General features: G+C 47.7%; 5 protein-coding genes across 7 annotated transcripts; 3 read left to right on the top strand and 2 right to left on the bottom strand.

Moving 5' to 3' along the window:
• Positions 1-1,213: 1,213 nt before the first annotated feature.
• LOC117137501 (cyclic AMP-dependent transcription factor ATF-2) lies at positions 1,214-2,651 on the top strand. Its single transcript, XM_033298982.1, has 2 exons — positions 1,214-2,385; positions 2,441-2,651. Exons 1-2 carry the CDS (start codon positions 1,350-1,352, stop codon positions 2,548-2,550), a joined length of 1,146 nt encoding a protein of 381 aa, XP_033154873.1. The 5' UTR covers positions 1,214-1,349; the 3' UTR covers positions 2,551-2,651.
• On the bottom strand, positions 2,510-6,045 carry LOC117137497 (TBC1 domain family member 31). The gene is made up of 4 exons (XM_033298975.1): positions 5,500-6,045; positions 5,328-5,441; positions 2,850-5,265; positions 2,510-2,786 (listed from the first exon to the last, which is right to left on the bottom strand). The coding sequence occupies exons 1-4, from the start codon at positions 5,781-5,783 to the stop codon at positions 2,631-2,633; spliced, it is 2,970 nt and encodes a 989-aa protein (XP_033154866.1). The 5' UTR covers positions 5,784-6,045; the 3' UTR covers positions 2,510-2,630.
• A 69-nt stretch (positions 6,046-6,114) lies between these two features.
• Positions 6,115-8,020, bottom strand: LOC117138652 (vacuolar protein sorting-associated protein 55 homolog). The gene is made up of 3 exons (XM_033300880.1): positions 7,830-8,020; positions 6,486-6,741; positions 6,115-6,417 (listed from the first exon to the last, which is right to left on the bottom strand). The coding sequence occupies exons 1-3, from the start codon at positions 8,018-8,020 to the stop codon at positions 6,310-6,312; spliced, it is 555 nt and encodes a 184-aa protein (XP_033156771.1). The 3' UTR covers positions 6,115-6,309.
• LOC117137500 lies at positions 7,817-12,196 on the top strand. Its single transcript, XM_033298981.1, has 3 exons — positions 7,817-8,473; positions 9,314-10,277; positions 10,339-12,196. Exons 1-3 carry the CDS (start codon positions 8,380-8,382, stop codon positions 10,889-10,891), a joined length of 1,611 nt encoding a protein of 536 aa, XP_033154872.1. The 5' UTR covers positions 7,817-8,379; the 3' UTR covers positions 10,892-12,196.
• Positions 12,197-12,702: 506 nt separating this feature from the next.
• Positions 12,703-19,757, top strand: LOC117137498 (sodium/potassium-transporting ATPase subunit beta-1-interacting protein). Of its 3 annotated transcripts, none has more exons than XM_033298979.1 (7): positions 12,703-12,783; positions 13,781-14,169; positions 14,227-14,364; positions 14,428-14,508; positions 14,572-14,763; positions 14,825-14,885; positions 18,374-19,757. In XM_033298979.1, exons 2-7 carry the CDS (start codon positions 14,110-14,112, stop codon positions 19,519-19,521), a joined length of 1,680 nt encoding a protein of 559 aa, XP_033154870.1. In that variant the 5' UTR covers positions 12,703-12,783; positions 13,781-14,109; the 3' UTR covers positions 19,522-19,757. The 3 variants fall into 3 exon arrangements, with proteins under 3 accessions (XP_033154870.1, XP_033154868.1, XP_033154869.1); XM_033298977.1 differs by lacking the exon at positions 18,374-19,757 and adding an exon at positions 15,691-18,097; XM_033298978.1 differs by lacking the exon at positions 18,374-19,757 and adding an exon at positions 15,691-18,097 and having other exon boundaries at positions 12,735-12,783; positions 13,786-14,169.
• Positions 19,758-19,786: the final 29 nt, after the last annotated feature.

Consider the following 19,786-nt stretch of genomic DNA (forward strand, 5'->3'; position numbering starts at 1 on the left):
ATGTTCATCGGAACGCATGTTCTTTGAAAATTGCCCATAATTATGCGAACGAACTTCAAACTGATTGTTTCTACCGGCAGCAGCGCAGTCCGAGAAACGAGAACCCAGAGCCGAGGATCGGAACCCATCTCCATCCCATAGCTCCTTGGACCATGGACCACGCTGTCCGAAAAACGCGCGTCCGTTGCATGCAACGTGGCAGGGATGGGATGGGATGGGATCGAGATCGGGACATGGCCAAGGGTATGGCTGTGTGGAATAGCCCGCTTGGCTGCAGTGAAAGAGAATGACTGTAATTACGCATCACTTTTTCTTAATTTTCATGCTGTGCATCTTGCGGCCCTTCCTCCTCGCAAACGGAGCGGATTGGAGTGGTGGTGAACGACGAGGACGAGGGCCGGAAGGGGTCCTCCATCTTGTCGCTGGGAACAATTTGAGCACTGAACTTGACCCACAAGTCGAGTCTGCAGCTTTTTGCGGCAGAGTTTTAGAAAATTGCTCGTTTCGTTGCGTGCATGTTTCCCAAAATGCGATCGGCTTGAAAGCATTTTGCGTGTTGTTTTGTCCGCTGTCTGTTTTCTGCTTGTTCCTCCAATGAGAAATCTAATTTAAAAGATACAAATTTTAAATTATGGGGTTTTCTTGGCTGCCAAAAATGTTTCGTTGTTTTTTCTTCGCTTTACCTTCCTCTTCACATATGATTGCTTCTACGTGCCGAAGACTCGCATTTTGGCATTTTGGATGCCATGGCAGATACGCAATTTCGTGGCGGAAATGCTGAATGTCAAGAGTGGCTTACTTAGACAGTGGTTGCATAACAGCTTTTAAGACAAGGGGGCTAGGAATAAGAAGGGTCTCATCACAGGGAGTACTTTTTACACACAGTACATTTATTGGTAACCAGATTCAAATTGAAAACTTTCGCGCGCTTTTTGCACCCACTCTCGGTATCGATATATCGTTTTGCTCCCATCGCTACTGTGCTAAGGTAAACAACATATAAAATATACATTATTTCAAGGTTTGAAAATGTCATTAGTTATTTTGTGAAAATTATTAATTATTTATTTGATTTATTTTAAATTCTATGTTATGATTTTTGTTATACCAGTAATAAAATACATTTTACATCGTAATTATGGTAGAAAAACCTTATACCTTTTCCAGCACTGCAGCTAGAGTTGGTTTCTTAATGGATTCCGATAGGTTCAATAACACATCCATACATCGATAACCATTTTCTTTTTGTTTTGATAATGTGATTTACAAAATAGTTGTTTTTATTGAGAATTGTCGGCGGTTTATGGAGTTTGATTTGCATATAACATGATTTTGATGTAACTTCTGACATGGACACCGCCGGAGACATGGAGCACCTGGCCAGTGTGTCCTTCGGCGACTTTGAGCCGAAATCCACAGAGGGCGACGTATCCTGCTATCAGAACTTTCGGGCGCAGGCGGAACATGTTTCGCTGGACATTTCGCTTGGGCAGAAGTCAGACACTCTATTTGCCGCCGACCAGACGCCCACGCCTACGCGACTCATCAAGAACTGCGACGAAGTCGGTCTCTTTGAGGACCTGCAGCACGTGAATCCCTTTGACATTGGATTTCAGCAAGCAGCGGAACGAAATGTCAGCGGCACTCCGAGTCGCCCAGAGGCTCCACCCAATGACGGCGAGTCTCTGCACACACCGCAGGTGTATCCCGTCGAGGCCCCCAACGCGGTATCAGTTTCGTCTGAAAATCAGGTCTCACAAAGTGTCAGCTGCGGCGATATGGATGTGGACCAGCTTCTGGCCACGACAGTTACCTCGCCTTCCAAGGTCAGTCAAGATGGACCGCCACCGCTGCAGTTGATCCAGCCCCAGGTCCTAACATGGGTGCTGCCTGCTCAGACAGTTCCCATTTCCATCGCTACAGCAGATTCTAACAGAAACAGGGTGAAGCCGCCTGGTGCCATTCATCCCTTCATATTGCCGAAACCCACTGCGAAAGAATTAAACAAGACCAGTAGAAGACTCGACCCTATTCTGGTTAGTTGCAACCCACCCAATTACGAGCCCAGTAGCGCCAGTCTGACGCCCACCTCACAGCTGCCCATCAAGGAAAGATTGAAGGCCATTATCCACAGCAATAATAGCAGACGCAACTTCTCCACACCGCCCAAGGCTGCGAAAGCAAAGGATCGCAGTCGGGACGAGGATTGTATGGAGCGGCGAAGGGCAGCAGCCTCTCGTTACCGTAACAAGATGCGAAACGAGCACAAGGACCTCGTCAAGCAGAACGCCCAGCTGCAGCAGGAGAATCAAGAACTGCACGAAAGAATTTCCAGATTAGAAAAGGAGCTGCAGCAGCACAGGAGTCACGGCAGCTTAGCTGGCGGTAAGCTTTGACAAACCGTTCCTGAATCCTTAAGCTAATTAATTTTCGTTTATAGTGGTGGCCGACCAGCTGCGGATTCCACCATCCAGTATACACTTGCTCATCAATGTGCCCAACGTGTTAGTGCCTTCGTCCGCGACCAACGCAAGCGCGGACAAGAAATAACCAAGATGCCTTGTTAATTTATTTTCTAGTGCCATGTACATAATCCTAGCCTTGTAGTTTATTTGTACAAAAAGCCTCAATTAAGGTAAATTCCTTCTGTATTCCAGTGTTGTGTCTGTGGTTATGATTTCCGTAAACTCCCTCTGTATCTCAAAAATGGAATTTTCGATATCCACCAGCTGGGGACTAAATAGCACAGATGATGTCGCTGGAGTTCGAAGCTGTTCTATGGTCATCTGTTTAGAAGAAAGAAGACTTTGAAGATCACAGAATACAATCTAAAATCTTTTAGCACATACATCACGCAAATTTTTCTGCAGCTGATCACGCTGATAGCAAAGTTTCTGGATTTTGTCGTAATACTTTTGTGCCAGTGGAGCACCCTCCGTATCCGAGTAGTAGCGCTGGGCAAGGAGCTCCATCTCCTGGTTACGAATTTCATCTTCGGCCAGCTGCATTTCTTGGTTGTGGCGCCGACGCTCACGCTCAATACTGTTCATCAGCAGGTCCATGTCCTTCTCCATTTCCAGAATTTTGCGTCGCTGCTCAGACTCCTGTAACTTAGTGATGACCTCGCTCTTGCGCCGACGCACCTCCATTTGGTAGGTGAGCAGCATTTTCCGTTGGCAGGTGATGCGCTCCTCCTCGCGATGGATTGTGTCCTGGTAAACTCTCTCCATTTCTTTGAGGCGGCGGGCGTGCTCCTCTTGCTTAAGTCCTGTTTCAAGGCGTTCCATAATTTTCACCTCCTCCAACTCTAGATGGCGAATTCGGGCATCGATTTCCTGGTTGTGTTTCATCAGCGATACTGCTTGATACTCCTGCTCATCGATCCACTCGCTAGGATATTTGAGAAACTTTGGATACACCCCCTTTGGAATGGGGCTGAAGTGTGCCATGAAACGCTGCGGGTGAAGTGCAAGCGCACATTTGGACATTAGTTTGCGCGCCTTGGAAAGAAGTTTGCTGATGTCCACTGGGTTCTGATCGTGGAAGAAGAAGAGGACTGATCGCTTGTCTGGCAGCCGCACGATTATCTCTCGATTAATCAAATTGTAGGCCACCACAAGAAAGACCGGAAACCAAGGTGGTTCCGAAAAGATGTTGTCCCACAGCGATAACCACTGCTCCTCTTCAAGGACCTCGGAAAAGGCAGTGCTCAGAAGGGGCCAGGCAAAATCTTTGGGCAAGATCTCCTGGGATTTATAAAACTTGCAAAGCTGTTCGTCACAGTGCTGCAGGATATTTTCGCACATGGCCAGATAATTGGAGGGCGGCAGCGGGTGAAATTCAAACCACAGCTGAAAATGGTTCAGTACAAGAGTAGCGATTAACTCGAAGCAAACCAGACTATTCTTGGGCATTCGCTTCACAAACGGAAAAATAAGGTGCGGCATAAAATCTGCGTGAGCTAAGACCTTGCACCATTGAGCAAGGCAACTCCAAATCTTAATCACAACACGGCGTTGGTGATCGTTGCGAATCTTCAGCTTCTTGGACCGATTTCTGACCAGGAGAGGTGCTCCCAGTTTGATCAATTCCTGGAATTGTGGACCATTGCAGGGCAGGTCTAAGAGGGATGTCCAAATTAGGTACCTGTACTTTTCAGGATAGCAACCGTACTCTTTGAGCATGGTTTTTAGGCGCTGCGGATTGAGCAGATGTCGCAGTTCCTTGCTAACGCCTCCGCCAACGCTGCAGGGCGGCAGAGATTTCGGTTGTTTGAAAGTGGACTTCACCTGGCTGAGGCAGCGGGTCTGAGCTTGCAGGGCGTTGAAAATGCGGCACGTGGACCACACATTCACTTCTCCGCAGCTAGACGTTACACTCAACAGTTTTCCATCCCGGCTCAAACTCAAGCTTCGTGCATTGGAGCGCTGCACAATTAGTTTGTGATCCGTATTGGCTAAATCCAGCATGATCGCTTGGTTTCTGGTGGTGATTCCAAACACTATGCGCTCCTTTGGCTGCGAGAGGAAAGCCATTTGATGGAGAGTAAAGTCCGTCAAGCGGTACATCTTTTCCAGATCAAAGGAGGCCACGCTCAGCAATAAAAGATACCCATCCAAGGTACTAAGGCACATCTTGTTGCCGTCGGGGGTGAAGCAGTAGCAGAGTAGCAATCCATCGGCAAAGTCGTAGTGCTGGCAGTCAAACGTCAAGTCCTCCTCCAAGTCACTGTCATCCGGGCTTCGGAGAACTATTTTCGGAATAGTTTCTCCGGCGGGTAGCAGTCTCAGCTTGCGATTCCTGGCCTTGATAGGCTGGCCCATTCGCAAAGTGGCCAATGAATGGGAGGACCACACATGCAGTGAATCGTTAGAAAACCCTATAAAGAACTGGTCCGAGTGGGGCAGGAAAGCAGCGAACTTAAGAGTGTAGCGCGACTGATCGAAATCCAGCTGATGGGATACCTGCAGAGTATGGAGATTCACCAGAAGAGCATCGCTGCCGAAGCGCATCAGAGCGATAGAGGAGCGTGCATTCTGCAGGCGATTGCTCCAACTCAATTCATCGAGAGCTGCGCTTCCCACTTCTACGTCGACCCCAAGAATTGAGTTGTCCACGTCTATGATAAAAATGTGGCCCGTTCTATTGCCCACAATGTAGTCGCTAGTGTGCAGAGGGGATGGGCGAATGAGCTTGGCCTTGGGCATCCGAAATCCCAGCCGCCAGTAGCGTTTGCGTACAAAGTCGAAGACGAAAACGTTGCCACTGGAAATGAAAAAAGACTGTTTAAAAGAGTATTTCCTTATTGGTTCCCCAGTTAGCCTTACCGCTTGTCTATTATCACCAGCTTGTTGCTAAGTTCGTTGAAGCAGCAGGCGGCAATCTGGATGCGCAGTGCCTGACCTCCTTCCTTGATCGTGTGGTGAACGGTCAGGACGTTCCTGGAATTCGAAAATTCGTTGGCAACAACTCCGTCATGTGCCTAAAGCGCATACTCACCCAGATTCGCTTTGCTTCAGCTTGAAAGGGTACTTGCGCATAGGAGCATCGCTCAAAGGCACTCTGCGCGCTGCCTCAGGCTGCGCGAGCGTCACATCAGAATCTCCCGTGTCCGAATCCTGGTATGTGAGTAGCTCCAACTCTTCCTCCGTGAAGTCCTCCTCCTCCACGTCAGTGTTGCCATCCCTATCGTCCTGCATCGAGTTCTCGATGCCATGAAGGGCCACCGAAGGGATTCCCGTGATCTGTTCCTTCTTTATTTCTGATTTTATAATCCTGTCCATGTTATGGGCTCAAATGAGGACTAACTCCATTTGTCAAAGGACGTGTACTTTTGCCAATGAAAAAAGTATCACCACACCCTAGTCAATTCATTTATCCGGCAAGGATGTTTACAAATGTGTATATTTAAAAACTGAATGCTTGTTCCCAGTTCCTGTGCATCCAATTGAACACCATCCAATTTTGCCGACTACAAATATTTTCAGTTCAATTAAATGAGTGAAAACTGCCAGCTAATCCCTCCTTGATACGCCAGTGGAGAGAACTTCTGCCTATCAAAGAGTGGTTTAGATATCGATATCGAACCAGCAAAAAGAACCGGAACCAAACAGATAATGTCTACTACGTTTGTTTATTTCGTTTGCGTTTATCTGGATACACTTGATTATATGAGATTTGTTGATGACTGCGGATAAGCGAACAGCATGCGTGCTTACGAATAAATGGCCGTAACCCCAGGACTCAGTGCATCGGTGATATTCCTGCGCCGGTTACCAGCCTACTGAGCTTGAGAACTACAAATCCCCTCTAGAACATGGATCCGTATGGCTCGTCATCGCGCATGGCGTACCAGAAGATAGTGCCGTAGTTAATAATGTTACTTATTATCGTCAGGATACTCGCTGTCCAGGTGATCTGTTGAGAAGGGCAACGCGTGTTTAACACTTTTACAATCTTACAAATAGCTCCGTGTGTCCACTTACCACCAATGCGTGAGCTAGGACGATGGGCAGGGCGAAGGCACTCAGCACCATTCCCGCGGTAAGGAAGTGAGCAAACTCCGATTTCGGATTGGTCTCATTTCCAGGAGTTGTTCTCTTGGCAATGAAGACTGGAAGAACTGACAGCACGTAGAACAGCAAAACGAAGAACGGATAGAAAATCTTCGTCGTGGGCACGGCGCAGGCCAGGATCAGGAAGGTAACACCAATGCATGTAAGAAAGGCGCAGATGAAGAGGCTGCACAAAGAGGGGAATCATTATCAGTCGATTGGCTGCAGGAGTGGGTGTAGTTGTAGACATACGCTGTGTGATGGTTTCAAAAGAGGTGTGATGCGGGTTCCAGTTGGTGTTGATGTAGGCGGAGAACGTAAGCCATTAGATTTGCTAGAGACTGATGTGCATAGTTACCCTTTAAGGTGGCCATTGTATTTGTTTATAATTTTTCCTTTGTCGCTCCTAAAAATGACTCAGATGTGTAGTTCCAGATGAGCCAGTTCATCAGTATGACCGTAACATGACCATTAAAAATTATTTAAACGTAATATACCGATTCTAGTATATACCGTTAAAGATAATTTATGATATTCGATTTTACATTCTTTCAGGTCTAATTAAATGTATTTTCAATTTATATGCATATTTTCTCCAAACGTCCGTGATGCTTTATTAAAGGACTTAGCTTTGCTTTCTCAAGTTCTATTTAGTGAAAGCTTTTTCAATAAATGTCTTTTAACTGGGTCCGTTTATCAACGACTAATCAATGAAAAGAAAGCAATAAAAAAAGGAGTATTCCTCAACAATCTGTTACGAAATCATTTCCAGTAAGAATCAAAGATCCACTTGGGGGTATTTTTCCCAACCGATCAGGACATCAGGACCAATGCTTCACATATGTATCACCATGATTGTTTCCCGCTGCATACTCTTTTCGGCCTACCATGACTCCCGCAGTCCTTTGCTGGTGAGAAAAGCTCTTTGGCTGCCAATTCATTGATAAAAATTAAGCACGCCCTATCCCAAGCGAGGAAGCTGGAGGAAAGGGAAGGTTTCCCAAGCGGGGAGTAGACTGGCGGGGCTTCGGAATTCGTGAGTGGCAGCCACCTGCTAGCTGGCCGAGAGTCTCCTTGGCCTCGTCTCGGCTCTTTATGAATGCCCGTGTTTACTCAAAGAATAAAGGAACGGACGTGCCGAGCTTTCTAGCCCCACTGTGCGCAGGCGCTGCTTTTGACTGCTGTGCCCCTCTGGTTGTTGTTGCTGCACGGCCTGCCCTCAAAAGCTGCCCGCAACATTTAACAGCGCGGGGGCGAACCTAACATTTGCGTCACAGCTTCTGCTTCTTCTCGGGCTTTTTGCCGCCGCCAGGCTCATTCAGTTTCTTCAGTATAACGGTATACGTCGACAGCGGAGCAACGCAGCCCAGGAGTCGAGTCCCATCCGCATATGTATATCCCCACAGCCATATGTCCATCTGAGCTTCTTCGGCAGCAATTTGTGAGAAAAGTGCACCATTTGACATTTTAACCAGCCGGTGGAGTGCAGCATAACCTTTGCTAGGACACCAACTAACCGAAAATCCTCGAGAAGTGCAGTTGGCGCAGGTTACTAGCCAGAAATATTGCACGCCCACGCGAAAGTGCAAAAGTTCGGGGAGCAACCACCAGCAGCTGCCAATTGGATATATTCGCAAGTGTGTGCGAGTGTGGGTGTTGAAAATCAATAACCCTCGTCGACGTCGTCGTTCTGGCCAAAGCCCCATTAACCGGCCATATGGCAGTGGTGGCAGAGGTCGTGCAGTGCTAGATAGTTCCCATTCGCAATTGAGTTCTGAGTTCTGAGAAATCCGCAAGTGCAAGTGCATTCGGTGGCAAGTGCAAGATGGCGGCTCGCCTGGAAATCACCGTTAGCTTGGCGCTCGCTGCAACGGTACTGTGCAGCATATTGGGTCATTGCGAAATGTCCGTTTACCCAGGTAAGCCTAAAAATAGCGCACTACACACCCATTCACCTATAAGCCCGTACACCCATGCACCCACACACGCAACCTGAGTGTTCGGGCTTGAATGGCGCAGGAGGAGCGAAAGCAAAGGAAAGCTGCCACCTCGATTTGTGTATCCCCTGCACTAGATACATGCATGGCGTGTCCTGCGAAGTCCAAAACACCCACGCTCTTTGCTTCGGCAAAACTAAATAGTCAAGTAAACTGCAGCGTCGTAAATACAAAAATACACATAAGTGCTCTGAACGAAATTCTGCAATCGAAATTTACATTCATTCGTATGCATACGATTGTTTCCCAGGCCATGCATTTTGTATAAATATATGTAATATGGAGTAGCTACATTCTTCGTAGCATACATTTGAGCGCCTTAAAGCTTTTCCGTTCATCCCAACAGCTATAACAAATACTTCCTTGATTCAAGCGCAACAATGGGCCGAACACGACGAAAACAACAAAGTGCGATGGAATCGCCACGCACGTCACAGACTTCGGTTCCCAGTCCTCCGACTGTATATTGGTCTCCCTCACTCTGCGGGAATGGCTCGGGTTGACCTGGGCGCGTGTGTAATTGGTCTATTTTTAGCCTCTGGCAATAAAACGAACTTTTGTTTGTCTATTTCGAATCCTTTAAGGTTTTAGGGGCAGACCACCGCCACTCGGCCATTCCTTCTATTTCTATTTCGACTTCGATTTCACTTTCTATTTTCCGACCGCTAACACGCAGCCCAGGCTCATTACCATTACCATAATCACCTGCCCGCGCCCACTAATCCGATGACATTGATCCGATTCGAATCCGAATCCTTGCAGGACTGCGCCGTCGACCCATTCAGCCGCCTGTGATGGATCCGCAGAGTGAGCAAGAGTATGCTTTTCTGGCCCAGATGATGGAGCAGTATGCCCGCCGTCGGCTGCAGCAGCAGTTCGACCAGCAGCTGCACGAAATCAACCTGAAGATGGATCGTCAGCGGCAGCTCTTGGAGCAGGAGCGGTACCGCCAGCGGCAGCAGGAGCTCCAGGTACAGCGCGAGGCAGAGGAGGACTACGAGTCCAACGGAAACAACCTGAACCAGCAGTACGACCAGTACGACAACGCGGAAGCAGAGGCCAGCTACGGCAGTCCGATGGAGGCAGTCTCTGATCTCCAAAGTCCTCCTTTGTACCTCCCTCGCCTGCCCAACCTACCGCCCCTGCCCAGCCTTCCGAATCGGCCCAGCCTGGGCAACTCCCCGAACAGAAACAGCGTGCTGCGCGAGCGGATTCCATTCGCCGTAGGTCCCAACGACGCTCGCTTCTTTGACAACCCGAACGACCCTTCGGGGGAGCTGGATTCCCGGGCGCTGGAGGACTACGAGGAGTACGCTCCCATTGAGCCCACAACCGAAGTAGCCACCACCGCCAGTAAGACCAAGATCGATACGCCAGTGCCGGCTCCCGTGCCCGTTGAGCCGCCCAAGCTGCTTGACGCCGCTAACGCCAACTTCCACCGCATCAATCCCCAGTCCGCCGCCGCCGCAGCCGTGGCGGGAGTGAATATTCCCCAGAGCAAAGAACAACCACCCCATGAACTTAACGCACTGATCAACAAGCTGCAAAAGCAGGGCAAAGTGCCCTCTCATTTGACTCTGGTCAACGGAGGTGATTCCAGTCAGGAGCAGATTGTGCTGCGCCAACACCTGGGCATGAACAGCGAGATGGGGGTGTACATAGTGGCCCTAATAGCGGGAGTCAGTGCAGCGGTGACCGTTGGGCTGCTTGCCCTCGGAGTAACTTGGTAAGCAACCCAGAGAAGCTCCCAATGCCTGTTCCAGAAGCTAACCAATATTTCTTGACAGGTTCCATAATCGACACAAGGCAGCAGCGGACGTGGAATACCCTGCCTACGGCGTTACCGGGCCGAACAAGGATGTATCGCCCTCCGGTGACAGAAAGCTGGCCCAGAGCGCCCAAATGTACCACTACCAGCACCAGAAGCAGCAGATCATAGCCATGGAGAACCAGGCCACGGATGGTAGCTGCGGCATGTCGGACGTGGAGAGCGACGACGACAACGAGGAGGGCGACTACACGGTGTACGAGTGCCCCGGTCTGGCGCCCACTGGTGAGATGGAGGTGAAGAATCCGCTCTTCCTGGACGAGACGCCGGCCACGCCGTCGAACAACCTGTCGTCCCAAGCCGCTGGAGCTGCCAATGCGGCAGCAGCGACCAATAACAACATCACGCAGGCCACCCCCCAGCAGCCGGCCACCCAGAAGAAGGGAACGGTCAAGCCGAACATTAATCTCCTGAACGCAACGGGCACGGCAGCAGCAGCAGCTTCAGCCGCATCAGCAGCCTCAACGACCGGAGGGGAGGAGCCCAAGCAGAAGCGCAAGAGCAAGAAGTAAGGCGACTGGACTTTGTTTTCCCTCTTGGGGCAATTGGTAAAGTTTGACTGATCCATTGTCAGCCAACAGACACATCCTCTTACACAGATTCAGAAACAGATCAGACTAGGTGCTGGAAGCCATATATGCATATGAATTCCTAACAGATACTCCAGGGAATTTAATTCCGGGAGCCGAGCAAACCATACACACGACACTCAGCTATCTGTCACTATTCTTCCTTCCCCATATGCATAAGTCCGGTAATGTAATGTAATTGCTATGCAGTAAGAATAGCTCCAGTGAACCGTGAGTACCCCGGACCCAAACCCAATACCGAACCCGAACCCAATCCCAATCCCAACCCCATCCGCCCTGTTTCCACCCGCTGTCAGTTGCACAACGCTGATGATTCTGTTACGGTGCGGCATGCGTAATCCTGTGTTGCATGGCAGCGTGGGTTATTGTATATCAACTTTTTTGTCTCTGCGAATCGTTGGACTTGAGGTCTGGAGGAGCTGAGAAGCTCAGGAGGAGGGACAACCAACCGAAGCAAACTAACATATTATATTATTATAAATATATGTATACACACACACATATTTATATATAGATATATATTCATGTAATTATTGTATTATATACACGAAGGCGGACACCTTTTTACTTACCTGTCTGTGTGGTGTACTATCTTCTCTCATTTTACTACGCTTTGTGATCGATCCTAAATTATCTGTGTCAATTTAGAAATACAATTCCGGCATCCAACCTTTTTGCATGCGCATGCAAATATATTTCGTAGAGCAGGAGACGCGACTAGAGGAGAAGAGGATTATTTACAAGTAAAACTTAACAATAATTTCCCTGCACATTCATGTAAAGTAAATGAAAAACGACTGATAACACACAAAAAGAACACGCGTCTATTGTACAAAAAAGAGAAAACGATACGAAGAAACAATTTATTTACCGATTAGTGAGAGATTATTAATGGAAACTATCAGCGGAAACGATTCCCAGCCCCCAAAACTACTATAGGAAACTGTAGCGAACATTTTACTATGCTGTATTCTCGATTGCTGTAAATAATCATGAAACATTGGGCAAAGGACAGAGTTAGGAACCATTGCGGCCGAAACAATACACTGAATACAACCGAATTGAAGAACTTGCGAGTTCAAAAACTAGCTAAAGAAAACACAACACGAATATTATATTTCTATTAACTAGGCGAATGCAAAGCATGTTGGAGCATTGAAAATTGAATTTGAATTCCAAATCGAAACTGACTTAGCCACAATAAAATGCGCATAGCATATGAATGTACGTTGAGCGTAATGTTGAGTTTGAAATATATATTTTATGGTTTTTGGCCAAAAACACGAAAATAATCCGAACTCAAAACGAGGAATCGTTGCAACTTGCAAGCGGAGGTGCAAAGAACACACTTTGTGAATGAAGAGCATAATTTAATTTATATTTATTCATGTATGATAACCGTAAAAACACAAATTATACAATATGCATACAGAATAAACTAAACTAACCAAAACCCCGCGTCTTCTTCTTTCCAATCAACACGTGTCTGGACCAAACTTCCCGGGATTTTCCACAAGTATCCTCAACTTAATCTTCAACAAGCGAGTCCTTCTGGTCATGTCATGATCGATAATGATCGATCGAGCCTGCCAACCGGGAAAATATTTTAGTTGTACATTTTATAGTTTGATTATTATAAATGACTTTTTAAAAAGTAACGTCAAATACCATTTCCAATGATTGGTATTTCTACAAACTGAAATGGTATATAACGCCATTTTCTGTCAGGTAGGAATTCTTATCGTTTGTAGCACGGTCACACTGCTCAGTTATTTCAATTGTTTGTCCCGTTTGCTCGCGCACTTGTTCCCAACGTAAGTCTGAAAAGCGTTATTTTCCGAGATAATAAATCGCCGTGGCTGCTTATTATGTAAAGTGGAGTGGTTCTGTGCCGATTTCGCTGCGTTGGGGCCGTTCCAAACATATGGAATCTAAACGCAGCGTATCTCACTCCTGCCCGTGTGTGTGTGTTTGTGTGTTTTGATGGTGTAGTGGGGCTTCCGTGTCGCAAGTGGAAAACAAATGAAATTGAGTTCTCGCTTTGAGTCATATTCGAGTGACAAATAAAGCGCGTCATGCGTTGTCCATTGAATTACAGTTTAATTTGATTACCGGGTACCGCCAAGACGTGTACATCCAACCACCGATCGATCTGTGAGGGTCTCAAATATAGACATGGCGTACCCGCACTGGAATGATGATGCGGGAGCATCTCTGGTGTGTCTGTGTGCTAATTAATTAATTGCTCATACTTGACCTGGACACTAAGCAGACGCTGTTGAAATCGACAATACATATAACACTTTGTGCTCGCGTAGATGAAATGGGCGAAAATAGTGCGTGCTTGGTTCAAGTTACGTGAGCCCCTCGCTTCGAGTGTGTTGGTAGGGAGCATTCCGTGCGCGCGAGTGTGTGTGAGCAGCGGTGTGGGGATGGGCAGTACCTCTTTGCTTGTACCTAGGTGGAATAGTTTGGTACCCGTGACTTTCCCAGGGAAAGAGCATTTTATAAAGTTTCCCTATTCTTTAGGTTCGCAAATAAATAATCTTTTTCTAAATTCTACTGACTCATAAACTACTGTGAACATTATATATAATATTACTAAGTAGATTTTAGGCTTTATTTACCATCGGATAAACTATTTGTGAAACATCTCATGACTCAAGTTGCATTCGTTAAATCATAAACCCACAATGCAGTCCCCGAGGTTCAAAGAACTAGTACCCTCCCCAGCAGTGTTTAAGCAGGGTTTCTCTCGGTAGCGCAGTTCATTTGGCTTAATTTCTCTTTATTTACTCTCGGTTCGCACAGATCAGGTTTTGTTCGCTGCTCGACGGGGCAGCTGCATTCTTTCTCGCTCCCACCCTGCCCCTGGAATCCCCTGCACCTGTTCGTTCTCGAGGTGAGAGCGAGAGGCCAAGAGGCAGAGGTAGAGCGGCACTTGCCACGCTTGACTTGCAGCAGGTCTGCAGGCGACGCGGAAATGCCACTAGGAGGCCCAACTACAGCCGCCGATAGCCAACAGTTCCAGTCCCGATAAGGAAGCGATAGACTGAAGTAGACAGCTATCTGGAAAGACAGATAGCGACGGGGAGAGCGGATTTATTTATTATTCAAATTCTGAATGGAATGACGATGTGATGGGATCGTGCTCGTGTACGCGGCGACACTTTTTGCTGTCAATATGCTTCCTGCAAGTGGTGAGTAGTCCGCGATCCGGATGATTACAATTCGAAATCTACAGCCGCTCCCCCTAGATAACGATTATCGAGCGCCAGGTATTCGACTTCCTCGGCTACATGTGGGCGCCCATCCTAGTGAACTTTTTCCACATTTTGTTCATCATATTCGGGTTTTACGGCGCCTACCACTTTCGCGTTAAATACATCATCACCGTAAGTGCCCTGATTACCATATCTCTGCGATAACCCCAATTTATTTTGTGTGCCCGCCTGCAGTATCTAATATGGAACTTCCTGTGGATCGGGTGGAACACCTTCCTCATTTGCTTCTACTTAAATGTAGGGCAGTTGAACAGGGTGAGTTTACATGGCTCCACAAGAGACATATCTCTTCTAAACTAGACGGAAATCTCTTCACAGGACAGTGACCTGCTCAACCTGGGCACTGGCAGCGTCTCCTGGTTCGAGGCGAATGGGTACGGCTGCAAGCCCACCTATAACATGGCCGCGGACGATACGTTCCGTCCCCAGCGGCCGGAGCGCGTGGAAGGCTGCCTGCTGGACTACCCGCTGGTGGAGATCACACACTCGGGGGTACAGTGCGCTCTGGCGGTGAGTGATCTACTAGCTTAAGTTCCCTGAATTGTGTAAATTTTCTCTCCCACTCCCACAGCTGCTCGGCATACTCGGTGCGATTCTGATTAGTTGCATATTTCTTGACGAGGACGACAGATGTAAGTGGCGCTCTCTGAATGCGAATAAGAAACATGCTCGTCTGTCATAAACACCACTAACCGGGAACGGTCATTGCTAACCCCTCTCATCCCCATAAGATCTTTCACTTTCGGGTCTCTCTGTGCACTGTGGTGTATGTTTTCTTTTCTCACAAAACCTGAAATATTCCATTATGTGTAAGCAATGTTTGTAAAGTTTTCATCGAGAATTCGCCCAATTGCTTATTGTAATTCTCGATTATATAAGGCTGTCGATAAGAAGGCTCTTGCCTCCCTACCCAAAAACCCGCAACCTGGAATGCGACTGTACCCCCAGAAAATTATGGTTTCGATTTAAACATAAATTGTATCCTATATTAACCATTATGACTTGTCCATTTGAATTGTGAGCATCTATACACATGCCTTTTAAAACATTTTACTCACATACCACATAATCGTATTGTTATTCATGTTATGTATATGTCATTTACTCATAATCAAGAAATCAGAAACATTGTATTTGCATATGGACAGCGACACTGTGCAGCTCTAAACAATGTAATTCGACATTGAGATAGGTGCTCCGAAATGTATATAATTAAATGATATATGAAAGTATGTAAATGTAAAATAATCGTTTATTAGACAAAATGAGAAAACAATAGAAAAACATATTTACTTACACAAATAAGAAGCTAAATCAATTACTTTTGACTAGTCCTATAATTAGTAAAAAGCTTGTGGGTGCTGCACAGTGTCCTGCTACCTCCGAAGTTTTGCTTTGTTTATTGTTAAAGCATCTTAATCAATTTCTGGTTTTCAGTCGATTTCATGAACGGCGACGCGAAGAGTCCACAGCATACCGTGGTGCACCCAATGTACGTGAGCTATACAAGTATACCCACAACATCCGCAAGCGCCACCATGCAATCAAATAAGCATCTGCAACTGCAGCACCAGCAGCCGCAGCAGAACTCACTGAAACTCTATCATCATCAGCAACAACAGCAACCCAAACTACACCACTTCAATAAGAACTACCAGTTGAGCGGCAGCAACAATAATACACTGAACAATAATCTCCACCAGCGTGCGCCTGCGCTGCTGCCGCCAAACACAACAAATAACCGCAGCGCATCATTCCAACCTCAAAGTCACCCTTCAAACAACCATGTAACCCAGCGCACAGGCGGAGAGGGGAGCAACTGCAGTAGTCTACGCCGCCATCGACAACACCATTCCAAGGCACCCGTCAGTCCCAGTCCCATGTCCCCTCAGACCACGCCGTCGCTTTCGTACGCCTCACTGCAAAACTCGAGTCCCTACCTAGCCGGGAACTCCCTTAGCAACAGCAACTACAGCATATTCCAGAGCCCCGACTCGCTCCAGGGCAGTTCTCATTTCGCCCGTATTCATCACAAGCCCAAGCCGCCTAAATCTGATTATCCTGTTACTGGAGAATTCAATCCGGGCATGAATATATCCTCACCTGTCCGTCCGCTCGATCGCCTGTCGCGCAGTCTCGAGGACGACGAAGACAACTTTTCCCTGCAGAAGTTCGCTCCCGGCGAACACGGTGTCACCTACGTCCCTTTTCAAAGTCCTACTCCAAACAGCCTTTTTCTGGGCGAGAACAACAACGCCCAGCCCCACCTAGTCTTTCACTCCAACTCTCGCTCTAGTCCCAACAACAATGCCTATCCCTACGACCAGAACGGTTTGCCCTCTTCCCTCCGTATGGGGTCAAACTCCAATGCCCGACGGCCGACTCACATTCCTTTGCCCACGGTTCCCATGCACAACTGCCAGGAGGTGGAAAATGATGAGGACGCAGATGGCGAGTCCGAGCAAGATCGCGATCAGATGCTGACGCCCCCGCCTCCGCCGGTAGTGCGGCCTCACATCCATCAACGCTTGGGTCAGGCGCCCTACCTTGATCTCTCTCCGGAAGTGGCAGAGCGCTATGCGATTCCCAGCAAGCTTGGACCCGGCCTTCCCATTCAAGTGCCACTCCCCGTTCCGCATGGGTCGCCCATGGTACGTCGCAGTAATCGTCGACCAAGGCCATCCAATCCCGTGAACTTTTGCGACCAGATTCGCGCTACACCTCCTGGTTATGTGGTACGCGCCCAGAGCGACGATCGTCTAATGGAACAGGTCGAGGCAGATGCTGCCCCGCACGTGAATCGTCGGAGCGGTCGCGATCAAAAGTCCCGTCCTCGGTCGTTCTGCAACTCGATAGTGGGCGTGCAGGGTTAGACTTAAGTACGTCCCGCTGCACTTGCTCCTCCTCTCTCTTACTCACGCTTTCTGCCTAGGCAGGATGGCTGTTACTAACTCTACCAGGATCACTCGATCCCTAAACACATAAAAAAACTTCATATACATAGGTGTTGCTGTTTCTTTGTTGTGCCTAACCAGCCGGCTAACCTGGCTAAGAACAGGTCCTAACCATAGCTTCCCATGCAGGCATTTATCGATTTTAATGATGCCTTGCAGAGCTGACTTTAATTGTGTAAATCTAATTAATAATTCACATACGTGCGATCAGTAGAGACTTTCCTCGAATTGTGATAGAAGGCGTGGAAAGTCGTGACAGAATGCAAGCCTAACAATTTTATGTTGATCTGTGATAACTGAAAACAAACATGAACGACAAGCGATAATTTAAAAAACGAAAATGTCACAAAATCATTATCAAGAAAAGGATATGACAATTTGTTGAGAATATGAGCGATAAATGAAATTTTGAGCCAATTGCAACCAGATGCCTTGGATGAATGACGGAATAGAGATTAGAATATACAACATACATATATATACCGATGTTATGTGCGGGAGAGCCCAGCCTCCCCAAGAGTTGCCTTTTGTTGTTTAACTATTAATACATATGAATGTATTTGCCCTTAATAACGAAATGTACTACGATGCTAACTTTAGTTGTCGAACGAACACAAACAAGAAGTTGCCTATTCCGTTAAGTATGAGATTCGTTATACAAGCGCAAGCAAACGTAAAAGCGTTTAGAATTACGAATAGAAATGTTAAGCCTAGTATTAAGCTTGAGGCCACAAAATGCAAGAGCAGATCTAAATACATTTAGCGTAGACACTATTTACTGTTTTAGATATATCCCCCATCTTTAGCCATGCGAATTGTGCGCTGACTGGTGCCAATTCTCGATGAGATTGAAAGCGTTTCCAATAAAAATGTTCATTTACACCATACTACGGGTAATCTATCTCTGTCTCGGAAGCTCTTTTCGTAGCCGATCCTTCTATCTTCCTAAGTTGCTCTCTTACTGGTAGCTGGCTTTTTGTAGCAATTGTGCCTCTAACCAACCGCTAACTATTGATTCTCTCCGAACGTAGCTAATCCAACTTGATTAACAGCTCCAATCACAAAAGCACACTCAAAAACAAGCCAAGGTAACTTTGAGCATTGTATCCGCGGCTTAACGGTCTTAACAATCTTCCACTGATCCTATATTGTTCTCCCCGGCGCAGTGAAGCATATTAGCAAGCAGTCTAAACACCGCCAGTCGCTGTACTCCATCGAATTCGGCAGCAGCACCGACACCATCCGGCATGGCGGCCACTCCTTGGGACTGGGCGATCCTCGGGGCGACCAAGATGGCGGCGAACTGAGTCCTAAGCCGATGACACCACGACGCGTCAAGCGGCGATCGGTCATGGCGCGCGGCACACAAGGAAGGCAGTCAAATGGAGGAGGCTCGAGCAGGCGCTCATACCACGGATCAAGCGGCACCCTGAGATCCAAGCACGGACATAGTGGACGTGGAGGCGGAGCAGACAGCAGTAGCGGAAGCTATGTGAGGAGCAGCACTCGAAGCTCTCGCCGGAAGTATCATCAGAACCCAGTGACTAAAATCATTGATCAGCAGCTTCAGCAGGAGCAACCTCACCTGGGTTCCTTCCACCGACAGGATAAACTCTCGCTGACTGCCTCCAACCTGCAATCACTCAACAATGACTTTGTAAACAACACCAATGCTTCCGGCAGCCAATTGGGAAGTCTCGGCAAACCCAACGAGCACTACTACCACAGCTACCGCAAAAACATTCCGCTGGACCCCATCTACTACAATACCAATGGTCTAGGAGCGCTGGAGGAACCACCGAGCCTTCCACCGCCACCACCTCTGCCATCTGCAGCTGGAGCCTCAATCCTGCACGGGGGCGGTGGAGGCCACTACAACCCCAGTTACCAACACTCCACGACGCACCTAAACGACGTTGGTCACGCTCCCGATGAAGTGTACAACAATCGACCGCCCTCGGTGCGCTCCAGTTACTCGAATTTTCATGGCTCACGGCCACTCTCCACCGCTTACGGGAATGCCACTGGTGAAAATGTATTCGCTGGACTGAACGGAGCGAGCGCCAGTCCACCGCAGGCTCCTTGTACGCCACCTCTCTACCAACAGCATCCCATGCAACTACAGCAGCACCAACAGCAGCAGTATCCTCCGCCGCCGCCAATGGATCCGGCGCCTGCTTACGTCAGCACCATGTCGTTCTCCAAAAGAACTGCTTCGCGGGAAAGCATCCGCTCAATGGCCTTTCTCAACAACGGTCCGCCCGCCTACAATCTGAACTACCACACACCGCCCGACTCGGAGACGACCATGTAATCCGGTTCGCCCTTTGTCTTCACCGTCGCACATGGACACAATCATCATCAGCCATCATCAGCCCATGCCCAACACATATAATATCTTGTGCAACAAGCCAAGGCTACCACTTGGTGCTTTAACCACATGGATAGCTTATACTTGATCCGTAATATAACGATATATGTAGTGCTTAATTTATACGTAAGTTTCTGTCGTTTTACCAAAGTGCCTTTGTAAATAAATACTTAAAATAATGGATCGGTTATTTAAATATCAGAAAAGA

Source organism: Drosophila mauritiana, chromosome 2R, assembly GCF_004382145.1.
Source record: "Drosophila mauritiana strain mau12 chromosome 2R, ASM438214v1, whole genome shotgun sequence".
Lineage (NCBI taxonomy): Eukaryota > Metazoa > Arthropoda > Insecta > Diptera > Drosophilidae > Drosophila > Drosophila mauritiana.

Coding starts and splice junctions, on each gene's coding strand:
- LOC117137501 (XM_033298982.1), top strand. CDS start 1,350: ATGGACACCGCCGGAGACATGGAGCACCTGGCCAGTGTGTCCTTCGGC. Junction 2,386..2,440: donor TCACGGCAGCTTAGCTGGCG/GTAAGCTTTGAC, acceptor TTTCGTTTATAG/TGGTGGCCGACCAGCTGCGG.
- LOC117137497 (XM_033298975.1), bottom strand. CDS start 5,783: ATGGACAGGATTATAAAATCAGAAATAAAGAAGGAACAGATCACGGGA. Junction 5,442..5,499: donor CTGAAGCAAAGCGAATCTGG/GTGAGTATGCGC, acceptor TTCGAATTCCAG/GAACGTCCTGACCGTTCACC. Junction 5,266..5,327: donor CTGGTGATAATAGACAAGCG/GTAAGGCTAACT, acceptor TTTCATTTCCAG/TGGCAACGTTTTCGTCTTCG.
- LOC117137498 (XM_033298977.1), top strand. CDS start 14,110: ATGGGATCGTGCTCGTGTACGCGGCGACACTTTTTGCTGTCAATATGC. Junction 14,365..14,427: donor GCGTTAAATACATCATCACC/GTAAGTGCCCTG, acceptor GCCCGCCTGCAG/TATCTAATATGGAACTTCCT. Junction 14,886..15,690: donor TCTTGACGAGGACGACAGAT/GTAAGTGGCGCT, acceptor TCTGGTTTTCAG/TCGATTTCATGAACGGCGAC.
- LOC117138652 (XM_033300880.1), bottom strand. CDS start 8,020: ATGTCAAATGGTGCACTTTTCTCACAAATTGCTGCCGAAGAAGCTCAG. Junction 6,742..7,829: donor CCCGAGAAGAAGCAGAAGCT/GTGACGCAAATG, acceptor CTCTTTGTGCAG/CCTCTTCATCTGCGCCTTTC. Junction 6,418..6,485: donor TCCTAGCTCACGCATTGGTG/GTAAGTGGACAC, acceptor CCTTCTCAACAG/ATCACCTGGACAGCGAGTAT.
- LOC117137500 (XM_033298981.1), top strand. CDS start 8,380: ATGGCGGCTCGCCTGGAAATCACCGTTAGCTTGGCGCTCGCTGCAACG. Junction 8,474..9,313: donor CGAAATGTCCGTTTACCCAG/GTAAGCCTAAAA, acceptor GAATCCTTGCAG/GACTGCGCCGTCGACCCATT. Junction 10,278..10,338: donor CTTGCCCTCGGAGTAACTTG/GTAAGCAACCCA, acceptor ATTTCTTGACAG/GTTCCATAATCGACACAAGG.